This window comes from Pezoporus wallicus, unplaced genomic scaffold (genome assembly GCF_028554395.1).
Source record: "Pezoporus wallicus isolate ANWC-B61680 ecotype Strahan unplaced genomic scaffold, APGP_CSIRO_Pwel_v1 contig_4816, whole genome shotgun sequence".
NCBI classification, from domain to species: domain Eukaryota; kingdom Metazoa; phylum Chordata; class Aves; order Psittaciformes; family Psittacidae; genus Pezoporus; species Pezoporus wallicus.
The window spans coordinates 3,805,288-3,818,547 of NW_026640990.1; the positions used below are offsets into that span (position 1 = coordinate 3,805,288).

Consider the following 13,260-nt stretch of genomic DNA (forward strand, 5'->3'; position numbering starts at 1 on the left):
TGGTGAAATTGATAATGGGGGAGGGTAGGGGATGGAAGTGGGGAGTTTGGTAGTTCTTTATAATGAAAACCAGAAGGATTAAAGGAGAGAGTCTCAGAAAATAAAAACCACAGATAAAGGCAAAGTGCCTTTTCTGAGATTACAGCTCCACAATAACCAGCACAAAATCTAGCAGACAACCCAGCAATACAAATGAGACCTGGAAGAAGCACAGGTGTGCTACTGTATTTCTGATATATCAGCCAGAGCACACAACAGTAAGTTCATAGAAGACAACTGACCATAGTCGATGAAAAAAAAACCCCAAAATATATATATAAAAAATAAATAAAAAATCAGTGCATCGTATACCCACAGCATATTAATCTAACACATTAGATTTCTAGCATTTCAGAGCCTGTGAGCTTAAGTTTCATTTGTCAAACTAAACTAGAAGATGCCTGTTACAGCCTGTATCTTCATAAGGAGAAAGTAGCAGATCCAGAAGACCCAGTGACCTAGCCAAAAGGCAAAGCAGGAGCCAATGCCTCAGCATTAACAAAGCTGATGAGAAGAACCAGAGGTAGGACACCAGAGCCTTTTCAAGCACAGTGGTTCTTCACTTCCATGAGTCTCCAAATTAAAACTGGATACCCTTCCCAAAGACGTATTTCATGGTAAGGTACGAGATTCAATGCAGAGAACTCAGTAAAACAGGAAAATGTGACACAAACCAAAGCAGATAATTTAGTAACCCTCTGAAGCCTTGAACCCCCTGAAAGAACCCCCCTGCTTACTAACTATTTTAATCAAGTCCTGAAACATTACTGCCTTATCTGTGGTTTTTGTTTGCTATTTTTTCATCCTTACTGAAGGCAGCCCATACCACAGACAAATGGTACTGTGCTGTTTTTTCCATGCTGTTTTTGACAATGTTTACTGTTGAGAACTCAATACATTAGTGGCTGTGCATAACTACCAAATGGAAGCAGATGATAATAGACCTTTCTACTATTAGTCTGCCAGCCGTGCAGCAAGTAGCACTGCTTTCACTATGTTAACCTAAGGACCAAAACAGTTAACATTAAAGTGCATTACTCAGCTTCCTTTTTCCTTCACAGACATTTTGCAGAAGCTCAATAGAAACTTCTTGAGAATCTGAGGCAAATGTAAAACTGAAATACAAGACACTCATTTCCTACGTGCCTGCTCGTCCTGAAAAATTTTGGCTGGAGTTTCATTGTGCTCCTTCACAAAAGCAAGACTGACTTTAAAATAAAGGTAAATAACAAATTTACAGATATCTCCTTCAAAATGTTATCTTTGCTCTCTTGGTTTGCTTTTTACCTCTAGCTGCTACTAATTGATTTCTTTCATTCATACAGGTGCCCTTAAGTGAGCATCTTTTTAAAGGTTCATATTTCAATTCAGTTAGCCTAACCTGCCCTTTCTTCTGCTACTAATAGACATATTCTGTTCTGAAACAGGTGTTCTGCTTTGAAATTCTGGTGCAAACTCCAGGAAAGAAAAAAAGCTGTTAAAAAGCATTTCTGCAGGGGATTTTTGACAATATAGAACGCTCATTCACTCCCCCAAATTATCTATCCAGCCTGACATTTTCCATGAAGACCCACAATAACAAATCTCATGCATACACACACAGAGAAACCCCACTGTGCACTTCCTTGAGAACAAAATGCTAAAATTGTATTTATTTCCAGCATCTAAATCTGGCTGTTTATTAAGAAAACTGTAACAAGTCTACAATGCCACCTAGGATTTTTCTAATCTGCAAGATCCAGAAAGCCTGCTTGTTTTCAGGAGACGGCTGTTACCAAAAGCAACACGCTTATTCAGGTTTTATGAGTAGGGGCAAGGAAACAGGAGCTGAGTAAGGCTTTTTTCCTCCATTGTTTCTCCCAGCTGGTGGGAGGCTATTCACATTGCTCTGCAGAAACACAGAGGAGACTGAGAAACCAGGAGATACAACTGCTCTCTGCCAGTGCTCAAGGAATAAAAAAAGAGGAGGTTAGAGCCAAGGTGCAGAGGCACAGGTTTAGCTACAGAGACAAGGGCAGCAGAGGTCTCACAATAAAATACTGCCACTTGCAACCCACTGCAGCATGCAGCAGTCCGAAGCCCCAGTGCTCCTTGCCAGCAAGTGCTGTAGCAGTCACTACCAGACAGCGATAACAAAAACCAGCATCCAAGTGTTACTTGTGTCATTAGCATTTTGGATAAGACTCTCTCATCTGAGTTGATGATCCTGTTGGGGATGCACATAGCACCACAAATCAGAGTTTCAAGGATAATTCCCTTCCTGACAAAGAAAATTGAAGGGGGGGGAATAGAGAGAGAGAAGCTGGGCTTTTAAAATCTATGTTACAAAGCATTAAAACTGCTATGTCAAGCATTCTGGAGCAGGAACATTTTTAAATTAAGGCTTCTCAAATACAGTAGTTTAATCTTGGTTAAAAAGGATAAACAACAAAATATAGCTTATTACACTTCAATTTTCTAACACTAGAGAAGATGCCTGACTATAGTAGGCCAATTTACACAACTTACTAAATCCAATATCCATGAGTAAACATGTATGTACCTGTAGCAATCAAGGATTAAAACTCTTTGTTATTAAAAGCACATTGTTTGTATGTGGCCTGTCAGTTCAAAACAGTAACAAAGAAATACAAAATGCTTCAGTATCAGTTAAACCTTACATGGCTTTCACTGAAACAGTATGACTTTGTTATGTTACACACTGAAAAGCAGAAAAAAGAAGTCAGAAATCCAAGTTCTACCAACTTCAAAAGAAACGTCCTGACCAAGACATACCTACACCTGACTGAAGCATTTCAGCTTTTGTCACATGTAACAATTCAATCTTTTGAAAAGCAGTCACCCCACCATCACCATTTAGTTTTGAAAGTATCCTTATTTAACTGGAGAAGTTGTGCTGTCCCAAAATTAGTCCATTTAATATGACACCTGCTTGATAGATCTTTTCCACCAAAAAAAAAAGAAAAAAAGAGAAAGAAAGAAAGTTCACACAGGAAATCCACTTCTGGTAATGCAGCACTGTAGCCTCACATCTTGAAACTCACTACTTCACATCTCAAATATACAGCATCTCAGATCTTCAGGTGTGTGATTTTTCCCAGCCTAGGCTCCATCCACTCGGCTTCCTAAAAAAGACCTTGCAGAAACATAACATGAGATCATATAATTAAAGATTGCTAAATACATATAAATGAAAACCTTGCAAATGGGTCAAGTGATCTTAGTTGCTTCTTTTTAATACTTGATCTGAAACTTTGTGTCTTATAATGCGATGCTCTTACACCTCTAGGTAACACTTGAAATGTACCTTAATTTCTCCCGTCTTTGCTCCCTCCCTCACACCTTGTCACCAGTAGTAGCAGATGAGATAAAATGATCACATACATTTACTTAATTTCACAGCCTTGTACATGAGAAGCAGCATAATTTTATTTGCTTTTCAGGCTAGAAGGAGTAGAGTTTGCACATCTTTTTGGACACTTAGCCCATGCTCATTTCAGTAATTTTGTATTAAAGCAGCACCTGTTTTTTCATGGCTTAGATGAATGTGCATATGAAGTTAGCAAGTGTAGAAGCCTGCCAAGTCAACACCTTTTCTCAGTTTTTCCACGTGCGACTACTTAATGTACGTCTCCTATACTTCATTAATGCTTATTTTCAACCCTATGACACAACAGTTAACTACAAAATAGAATAGGATCCTATGCAGTGAGCTATTTAAATAATTCCCAAACTGTACAGATCCATGCTGACGCCAATACTACTATGCACAAACACACACAAAAAAGATGATGATGTCATATTAACACACCAGCACAGACAAAAGAGGAAGGAGGAAAAAGACCATTTTCTACCTGGTAAACCTTAAAAGGAAAATACTCAAAACCATTCAAGAAAAAGGTGGGAGCTAGAGAAAGCCAAGAGTCTCTGCAGCACCCACACAAGGAAGCTCAAAGTATGGGACAACAAAAGAGTCACAGACAAAGAGCTGTCTGGTTGGAGGAGTCACCTTTACCTACAACACACAGGTTTAGTCATTTCACCTTCTGTTCTGGCTACCTGTCGGTTTCATTTGCATTTCGCAGCTCATCCTCAACAGCTGATAAAAATCAAAGCTGATTTGTGACACTACAATGTCTACAACAGGAAACTGTACACAGCACCCATCTGCCAGCACAGCCACACGGTAAGGAACTTGAGCTGACTGGTGAAGGAATAAACTGATAAAGGTTTAGAATAATAATGGAGAAAATCAGAAAGCTTTCTATTTAATTATATTTACATGCGAAAGACACACATTTCAACTTTCCAATAAAGTTCATCTTCAGTCACTTGTATATTAGTAAGCCACACAACAAAGTATTTTGACTGCAAATGTACTTATATTACAGACTACATAAACCACAGCATAAAGTCTCAGTGGCCTGAAAAAAAGTTATGTTTTGCATTTATTATTTCATCGCTTGCTGAATTAGCAGTGGTTTACTCAGTTGTGCACACAGTTTAGCATACCAAAGACAAAATGTCTACTAAATATGCTGGTCTTCCAGACAGCCTACAGGTTGCTATAAAAGTCCACCTTTTCTTTCTTTATCCAAGATGTCAAAAACATACAGACTGAGGTTTAGATTTAAGAAAACATTTCCTTTTTTGTAAATTAAAATATAAGATAATCAGTCCGTAGAGACACCACTCAAAGAACTTTAATGCAAACATTTTTTTCAAGTTGTTTACAAACAATACACCTACCAGGGGTTCAGAAAGATGCTGTGTCTTTCTAACAGGCAGAGAAAATGTCTGACTGACAAGATGTCTTAGCCCTTTTTCAGCATTAGAAGGCACTCCGCTGCCACCTAATCAAGACACATTCTCTTCTTGTAAAGTATTAACAAAGCACATGTTTCCTCGACTAGCACTATATTTGTCATCCTTGAATAAATTACTTCTGTATTGTATTTCATGCACTCTTCCGGCCCACATCCTGCTAGACACCAAATGCTTACTACTGGGAACAGATGAGAGGTTTGCCTAGACAAGTTCTATTCCTTTGCTAGATAAATTGACAATGAAAAATTGATTATCAATTAAATAGCCATTATGCTTGTAATAAAGTAAGCCCTGTGAAAATTCAGGTAAAAAGAGAACAAGCAGAAGCAGGTGGGATCAACCTCTTGAGGCATCTCTATCTGCACTGTCAAGGCTGTGGAGGCCAGTGTATGGAAGTATCAGCATTACCTTTAATTGTACTTTAACATGTTACCTACTTCGTCTGCACACTAGCTGTGACCGTTACACTATCTGAATGATAACTCTACCCACCAAATTAGCAAAAAACCCCTTTGTCTAAACTCCTAACTCCCAACTGACGGAGAAGAAAAAAAGTCGTATTCGTTGCATGTTCATATGTACTTTACTGAGGATTGATGCCTAACGGCATCACATCAAATGATGTTAAATATCAAGTTAACCTCCCAGTGCTCATAAAGCAGTAGCTGAGCCCTTCCTGGGACAGAGTGGTGTGTGTTGCTCGCATTGCATTAAGGAGTTTATTTCAAATGAGTTTTTAAATAACCTCTTGAAATACCACTACTAACAAAACATTGCAAATAAATCAAACACTCCTTGGACATGACTAAGCCTCTAACCTGCAACTTGCCGCTTCTGTACAGTGGCGGAAGAGTTGACGGCTGACAAAATAATCCGTAATCTCCGAAGATTACTTATACTCAAATAACATCTCTACTTTGAGAAACTTCAGGGAACATCCAGCATCGCCCTTCCCCTGCACGACCCTACTGCTCCTCACCTCAAAACCTCACAGTGCCGCCCCTTCCTGAGCCCTCGCCGTTCGGACGGCCGGGCGCAGGGACAAGGGCGGCGGGGCCACCTCCCGGCGGAAAGCCGGGCCGGCCACGAAGCTCTGGGGCGGTGAGGGAACCACCTCGGTGCCTCTCCGGTTTCCCTCCCAGTCCCGCAGGGACCCCGGACCGCGCGGAGGCCCCCGGACTGGCGCGAAGGGCGCGGGGTGACCCCACCTGCCCCCAGCCCCCGGACGGGCCGCGGTGACAGCCGGGCTCTCCTGAGGTAAACTCGCCTCAACCACCGCCGCGGGGGAACCTGGGTGCGGGGAAGGCAAGAGCGACAGGGTGGGAAGGCCGCGGCGGGGCCAGGGCTGAGGGGAGGCCGGCGGCAGCCGGGCCCGCCCTCCGCGGACACCCCCGCCACGGGACACCCCCACACGCCCGCCCGCCCTCCGGCCCGCCGCTGGGCCCGGCGCGGCGCCGCCCGCACTCACGATGGTGACGCTGGCCTTGCGCAGGTCGCGGTTCTCCTCCTGCAGCGCCTTGCACTTGAGCTTGTAGGTCTCCAGCTCGATCTTCAGCACCTTGTTCTCCTGCTGCAGCGAGGCCAGGCGGTTCGTCAGCTCTTCCAGCCGGAACGGCGAGATCACGATCCCGCCCGCCTTGCCCCCCGAGCCGCTGCCCGCCACCCCCGAGCCAGGCCCCGCCGCCGGCACGCCCGCCGTCAGCGGCCCCGCCGGGCCGCCGCCGCTGCCGCCGGCGCCGTCCGTGTCGCTCTCGCTGGCGCTGTCCGCCATCGCCGCCGCTCCCGCCCGCCGCCGCCGCCGCGCCGCCAGGCGAGCAGGGGGCGGTGCCCGCCGCGCGCCGGCGCCGCGGCCTCCCCGCGCGCCAAGAGGGGCCGCCAGCCCCCGCCGCCTGCCCACAGCGCCGCCTGCCGGCCCGCGTCAACACCACCGCCAAGCGGGGCGCGCGGCGCGTTCCATAGCAGCGCGCTAAAACGGCTTTCTGCGGGTGCAGCGGCGGCTCGGCTGGCCCCGACGGCACCGCTTCGGCGCGGCAGGCTTCCCCGAAGTGTTAAGCTACTGGGGGCAAACAGCCTGTACTCAAACCGCGATTGTTTTACGTCAGCGTATCGGAAAACCCTCACCTCGCCCAAACCTTTGACCCGTGTGGGAAAACCTTGGGCCCACGCGGCAGCACTGTGCTCATTTACTCACTGCTCAAACAACCGAAAACCGCTTATTTTTAAAATAATATACCTATACAATTAAAGCGTTGAAGCAGGCGGCGCTGCCCAGTGCGGGAGAGGCCGCCGGGCAGCCTCATGCCTGGGAGCCGTACCTTTCTGCTCCAGAGACCCCTTCGCTCTCGGAGGAGCCGGTAGCCTCCCGTTTTCGGGCACTGCAGGCAGATGGGGCCAGGGTCACCCCAACACGCCGAGCCGGGGCGAGCCTGGCGGTGGTCCCATCCCCGGCCCCCAGCCCCACTCCCCCTCAGAGCGTGCGTGACAAAATGGTGTGTCGATTCAGGCCTCCCTCCGTCTGCAAAACCGCTTTAAATTAAGATACATTAACGTCCATCTCTCATTCCAGAGAATGTATTTTTGGATTAGTATGTGCATTAGTTCCTTTTTTAAATCATTATTACTTTGTGAAGCAGCTGAATAAAGGCGCGAGCTACAGTGAGATAGAGCGTATGCACTGTTCATTATAAAGCATAATGCGGTCCGTATTGCTCCTGGATAAATTAGTCACCAAGACTGTATAATTGGTTTCTCAATTATTTATGAAGGGTCTTCTAACAACAGTAATTTTTCTGTTAATGGCAAGTAAGGATTTCATTATCTCTAGTTGCACTACCTTTTTATTCCCTGCCACAGTAAATTCCAAATTTTACTCTTTTTAATGGCTATAATATATGAAGGAATTCCATCTCTGTAAAGTAATTATTCTTTTTGCCTGCCTGGGAATATAAGTGCAGGTCATTTTACTTTTGGTCTCTTAATCACAAAAGAAGCAGTAAAAGGGCTCTTCGTTCCTAGTTTTCAGCGATGGGTACTACTCTGTGATGTCTGTCCATGTGTCTGACCCCAGCATGTTATGCACGCAAACAGAGCTCGAACTGAGGGATGGGGAGTGGAAATGGGGGTCCCCATTCAGCTCTGTGTCAGCTCTGTCAGGGTGTATCATCTCTGAGCTTTTAGGGCTAGAAAAGGCCCTGCACCACCTTTCTGGGCTTGTGGAAACTGAGCTGTACTCTTGCATCCTGTTACCTCCTCACTGATCCTGCTGAAACCATCAAAATGTAATAACGCATCAGCATCAGCCACCCTCAGCACTGCCCTCAGCACACCCTTGGCATCTGTAACTCCCCCCCGTCTCCACTGCCCAGCTGGATTTCCCATCCCTATGCTTCATCAGGCTGGGATTCCTCCCAAAACAGAAGAGCATTGGCAACAAGAGATGCTGCCATAGATGCACAGGTCTCCACAGACCAGGTAGACGATGTCCATGAGGTCCTGTAAGACAAGTCCTACTGTCCAGGGCAGTCACCGACGGCTCTGCCCCACAACAGTGCCTGGGCTGAGCCTCTCTGCCACTGTGGGCTTTGCAATAAAAAGCCAGAAAGATTAAAAGAGTATTTGACGAATAATGAGCACTGTTTTGGACAGGTCATTACAATTCAATAGCATTGATTTTAAATAGGTCTGCTGGTATTTGGAAAGCTGTCTGAACACAGCCGGGTCACGAGGAAGCATTATTCTATGTACACACTCCACAGCGCTGGTGATGGCAGGCAAGCTGGTTTGCTCTGTTGCCCCTGTCTGCATGCACACGTGCTCTTCAAAGCAAACTCATTTCTGAACAAACAGGTTTGTAACTTAATGTTCTTTCTTCATCCAGCTGCCTGGCTTTGATCAGACTGTTATTTCCATTGCCTTTAGTGGAACTGCTCACGTTTGAGTGTCTTGTTGAGCCAAGGCCTAAATATTTTGAAAACCTGCATCAGCAAAACATGCATCTGCTCCAGGCTAATCTTACCCAGCAAGCTGCACGGCATGCTTAACCCTAAGCCACTTTTCAGACCTATCAATGTTAATCTTAAGTGCTTTGCTGAGAGCACTATAATTTTCCAGAGGACATGGCCACTGCTCCTTTGGACTAGCCTGAAAATGGACTGTGAGTTGCAGGCAACATCCTCAATCCAGCAACCCGGACAGGTCGGCTCAGCGGAGGCCTGCAGCCCCAGGAGCACACCAGTCAGCTGCTGGAGCTGCCTTCAGCAGAACGTTTCCAGAGCAGGCAGAAGGTGCTGCAGATGGTGGGGACGGAGAGGAGGGATCTTAAGGTGAGAGGGGAGCTTTCCCCTGGCAGCTTCACTGCCCCTCTCTGATGGGTTTGCATCAGAGATCCCACTCCCAGCCAGCATACCAGCTTTCATAACAATGAATTTTAACTTGGCACTTCTGTAGCGCTCTCCAGTTCAAAGCCAGGCTGAAACATTATCTAATTAATTCACACAATAGCCCTGGAAGGCAAGAAAGGGAGGTAGAGAGCTGAGGTACTTGCCAGTGACAAACACTGAGTCAGTGGAGGAGTGGGAGGAAAAATCAAGGGCCCTTGATGTTTAGATCTGAGACAGCATCCTTCTTGTCATAACAGCATTTCAGTCATTTTAAAAACAGTGCGCATATACTTAATTACAATTACAGCCAACTACTCCAAATTAATAAAGAGGAGAGAAAATTTTATCCTAATTAGCACCCCCAAAATAATCACCTTCTTTGCACATCTGTAAGACGTTAACCAAACCAATTAAGAAGTGTAACTGTGGTATGAGTACAATTAGCAAAATCCCCTTCTAAAGGCTTAGGGTGTGCAGTAGAGGCTGCCCCACATGGCAGCTTCAGGGCGCCACTGCTGGAGCCCTGTCCTCCACTGCAGCACATGCAGGACAAGGTCACCATCCTCCTTGTACCAATATTCTTTTATTATACAAAAAATAAATGCAAAACTATAAGGGAGCAAGGGGAGGTGTTGGTCCAAATAAAGAATCCCAAAATGTCACCAGCACTATAATAATAGCAGAGCAGCAGATACTCATATCAAGATGCAGCAATAAAAAGGCAGGGTTTTATTCACAGAAACTATCATTACAGGATGTAATGAGCAATTAGAGACAGCGTTTCATAAACTCGAATCAACAGTAGAAATACTTGTGTAAAATGCACTGCTAGGCACAAGGGGTTAGAAGAGGTGCATTCAGAGATTTAATGTAATCTTTAATGTAATTCCAGAGGTCCATTAATCAGCTGGAAGACCTTCTATAACAATACAATTTTATTAAAATATTCAGTAGTTATGGTCTGAAGAGAAAAAGACAAACTGAAGCTAATTAACTCCAGGAAAAATTCTGTATGGCTGTCAGAGTACGCAGCTGGGGGGGGGTGGGGGGTGGGGTGTGAATAAAAGAAAGACAAAGTCGCATTTAAATGCAATTAATGAAAAACATTACAGGAAAAGAAACTGAGGCAGTGTTAAAAAATAAAAAATCATGACCTGAATGCAAGGGAATATTCAAAGGGAAAATGGAGTGCATGTGGAGATTTTACTGTTGTGGAAGGGTTGTTGAAGGAGAAACCATGATTTGAAAGATACTTGTATGAGCAGAAAAAAACTTCAATTTGCTACTATTGTGGATGAAAGTGTCAGTTGCTGCAGGATAGCATGTTTTCTAACAAGCAATTCAGATGAAAATAATGCCATGTGATTTGCTTTTCTGACCAACAGTTCTTTAATCAGAAAACTGTATTGAAAAGAAGCTTATGTGCAGAGTGGAGTATCTGACTATGAAAAGGTGCTGCATGGTAGATACCCAGCACCTAACACAGCTTCAGCTCTGGGGCTTTAGTTTGTATCCTTGTTCTCCCAGGGAATTTTTTTCAGAGTCTGTACTAGGTTGGTCCTGCTGGTCTGGCCTTGCCATAATGATATCCAGCCTCTGGAAGCCTTCCAAGGGAGTTGGTGAACGGGGGATCACTGTGCATTGCTTATTTTATGGCGCAAATGGTTCTCAATAATTGAACATTAGCTTGATGGGAAAAGTACCAGTAAAATTTTTATTATAAATCTTTGCCTTCCTCCAGGACTTATGGTCAAATAAATAAAGCCATACACAATTAGCATACTACTTTTAGCATCAGCAGTTATGAAAAATGTGGCATATACATAGTTTTTCCTTGAGTAGCTCATTTTTCTGTCCTTCACTAACCTTTTTCTCTCCCAGTGACAGACTGTTTTTCATGTCAAGCACTTTATAGCAGCATGGATCTAACTTTCCCTTCTTCCCTCTCCCTACCCTCGGGTCCATCTCTCCATGGGAAAACTGCTGTGCTTTCAATGATGCAAGAATGTTTTTCTCTTTACTACCACCATATTTTCCATCCCTTGCTCACTCTGGGGTTAGAAGGGAGCAGAACTGGGAGCTGTTCCTCCTCCAGCTCCAATTTCATGGGATCCGCCCTGAAAACAGAGGTCCTGTTCGCAGCCACCCCCTCCTGTTGCCCTGGCAATCCCAGCACACCCCAGGGCCACAGATGCAATGGGTCAGTGGTAGCCTTTCCATTTCCTGCGTGTAACTAGGAAAAAACCCAAGCCCCTTGCCGATACCCTGCCCAGCATCCCTGTACCCACCTCAGCCAGGCAACCCACAGCCCTCTGACTTGTACCCCCTTCCTAAGGAGAGGGCTGGTGGACAGAGGAGCTGCCCTGAAGCCAGAATCACTGCTCCTGCAGAGCCCTTCTGCAGCTCAGGCCAGGGCAGCAGCACCTGCTTTCCTCCAGGCCAAGTTTGCTGTTATTGTACATGTTACATGATAAAAATTGCCACCGACGGACTTCAGTGAATTTCATCAGATTTTATTGACTTGATCAGCCAAAAGAAATCCCAGTTGCAAACTCCTTCCATAGGGGGCATGGAAAGGGTTTTTGGGGGCACATGCCCCATATGCCAGGCTGCAGAAGCCCCTGGTAGAACATGTCCTGATTTCCTGCACAGTGTGTGCTATGGATAAAGCCTGTGTTAAACAACCCCCAGGAAATTAGCATTAATTACCAGGGTGCTGCAATCCTGCAAGTGACTGCCATTTATCCCACTAATGTCAGATCTGCACTATGAGAGCTCTTAGAATTTCTGACATTAAAACTATTACCGGCCACAAATAAAATGTAATTGATACTCTTTCACAAATGGAAAATGTATGGTAGGATACTCTCCAGCATTATTATTAGGGAGTGCTAAACCACATATCAAAGCATGAAAAGAACACTGTATTTAGCCATTGAGTTTATTTTGATATATGCAATAAAGTCCCATGACTTACAGTTTTGCCTTTAAGGGCAATGTTCTCACTGGAGAAAATACGAAAAAAAAGGCAAAAGCACAATTTAGAGGTAGAGCCCTCACTCACTCCAGGGCTGTCTGCACTGTTTGCTGGTACTGGCAAGATTTTTGTTTTCCTTTGAAGTGAACATTAATGCTTCAGCCTTGTTTCCCAAATAGCTTGAGCTACTGTTGGAATCAATAACTTCAGTGCAAAACAAAGCAACATCCAGAAAATCCTGTTTCTGCAACATTTAATGTGAAATTTTAAACTCTGCAAATCAAGCTACAGAGTTCCTGTTACAAACTTTGTCATTTCTGCTGTATCAAAGCTTCACAGAAGGCAGCAAGCTGTGACATGACTGACTGAGTTGGAGGACTGGGTCCTGCCAGCAGTGGGGACCACCCTGCCTCGATGGCCTGAGAGGTGCGTCTGCTGTTGCCACAGCCTGCTCAGGCACTGAGCATTACCCATGTCTGGGCCTTGCTTCAAAAGCTTCCTTGGAAGCCTCAAGGTGAGCCAGTAGCTACTCGTGTGTGCTGTCATGGTCAAGACCAACTCTCTGGGCTTGAAGGTGCCACATAAACCACTACCAGTAGCAGGAGACCTGTCTAGGTTCCCCTGCACAGCTCTGCTATGTGCACAGGAAACCCCACTTTTCTTCCTGCATAAAGAGAGCTTCTGCCAGCCAGAACTACCTTTCAACTTACAGTCACAGCTTTCTTCCTCACAAGCATCAGGCAGCGGAGAAAGTAAGTCAAATGGAATGCTGCCCTTGGATGCTGTTACAGAGATTAAGTGAAGCTCTTCTACAGTGCTCCTCCTGCCTTCCTGCTGGTAATCACCACAGCCTTTGCTTCCAACTGTAAAATCATGATACAACATTAAATACATACATCTGCACACCATTTACTGGAAACATTCTTTTTCATTCAGCTGATCTGCATACTTGCAAGTGGGAGAGAGGCATCCTGTCAGCGAGGTTTCCAGGAGTATGATCATTGCTGTTGGACTGTGACCTGCAATAAGATGTGTTTG

General features: G+C 45.1%; 1 protein-coding gene across 1 annotated transcript in view; it reads right to left on the minus strand.

The window, feature by feature from the left end:
- Positions 1-6,637, minus strand: part of CCDC6 (coiled-coil domain containing 6) — a 47,816-nt gene extending 41,179 nt beyond the window's left edge. The window contains exon 1 of the mRNA XM_057421491.1: positions 6,335-6,637. Within this exon, the coding sequence (XP_057277474.1) occupies positions 6,335-6,637 (303 nt within the window). The remainder of the gene's footprint in view (positions 1-6,334) is intronic.
- Between the last annotated feature and the right edge of the window lie 6,623 nt (positions 6,638-13,260).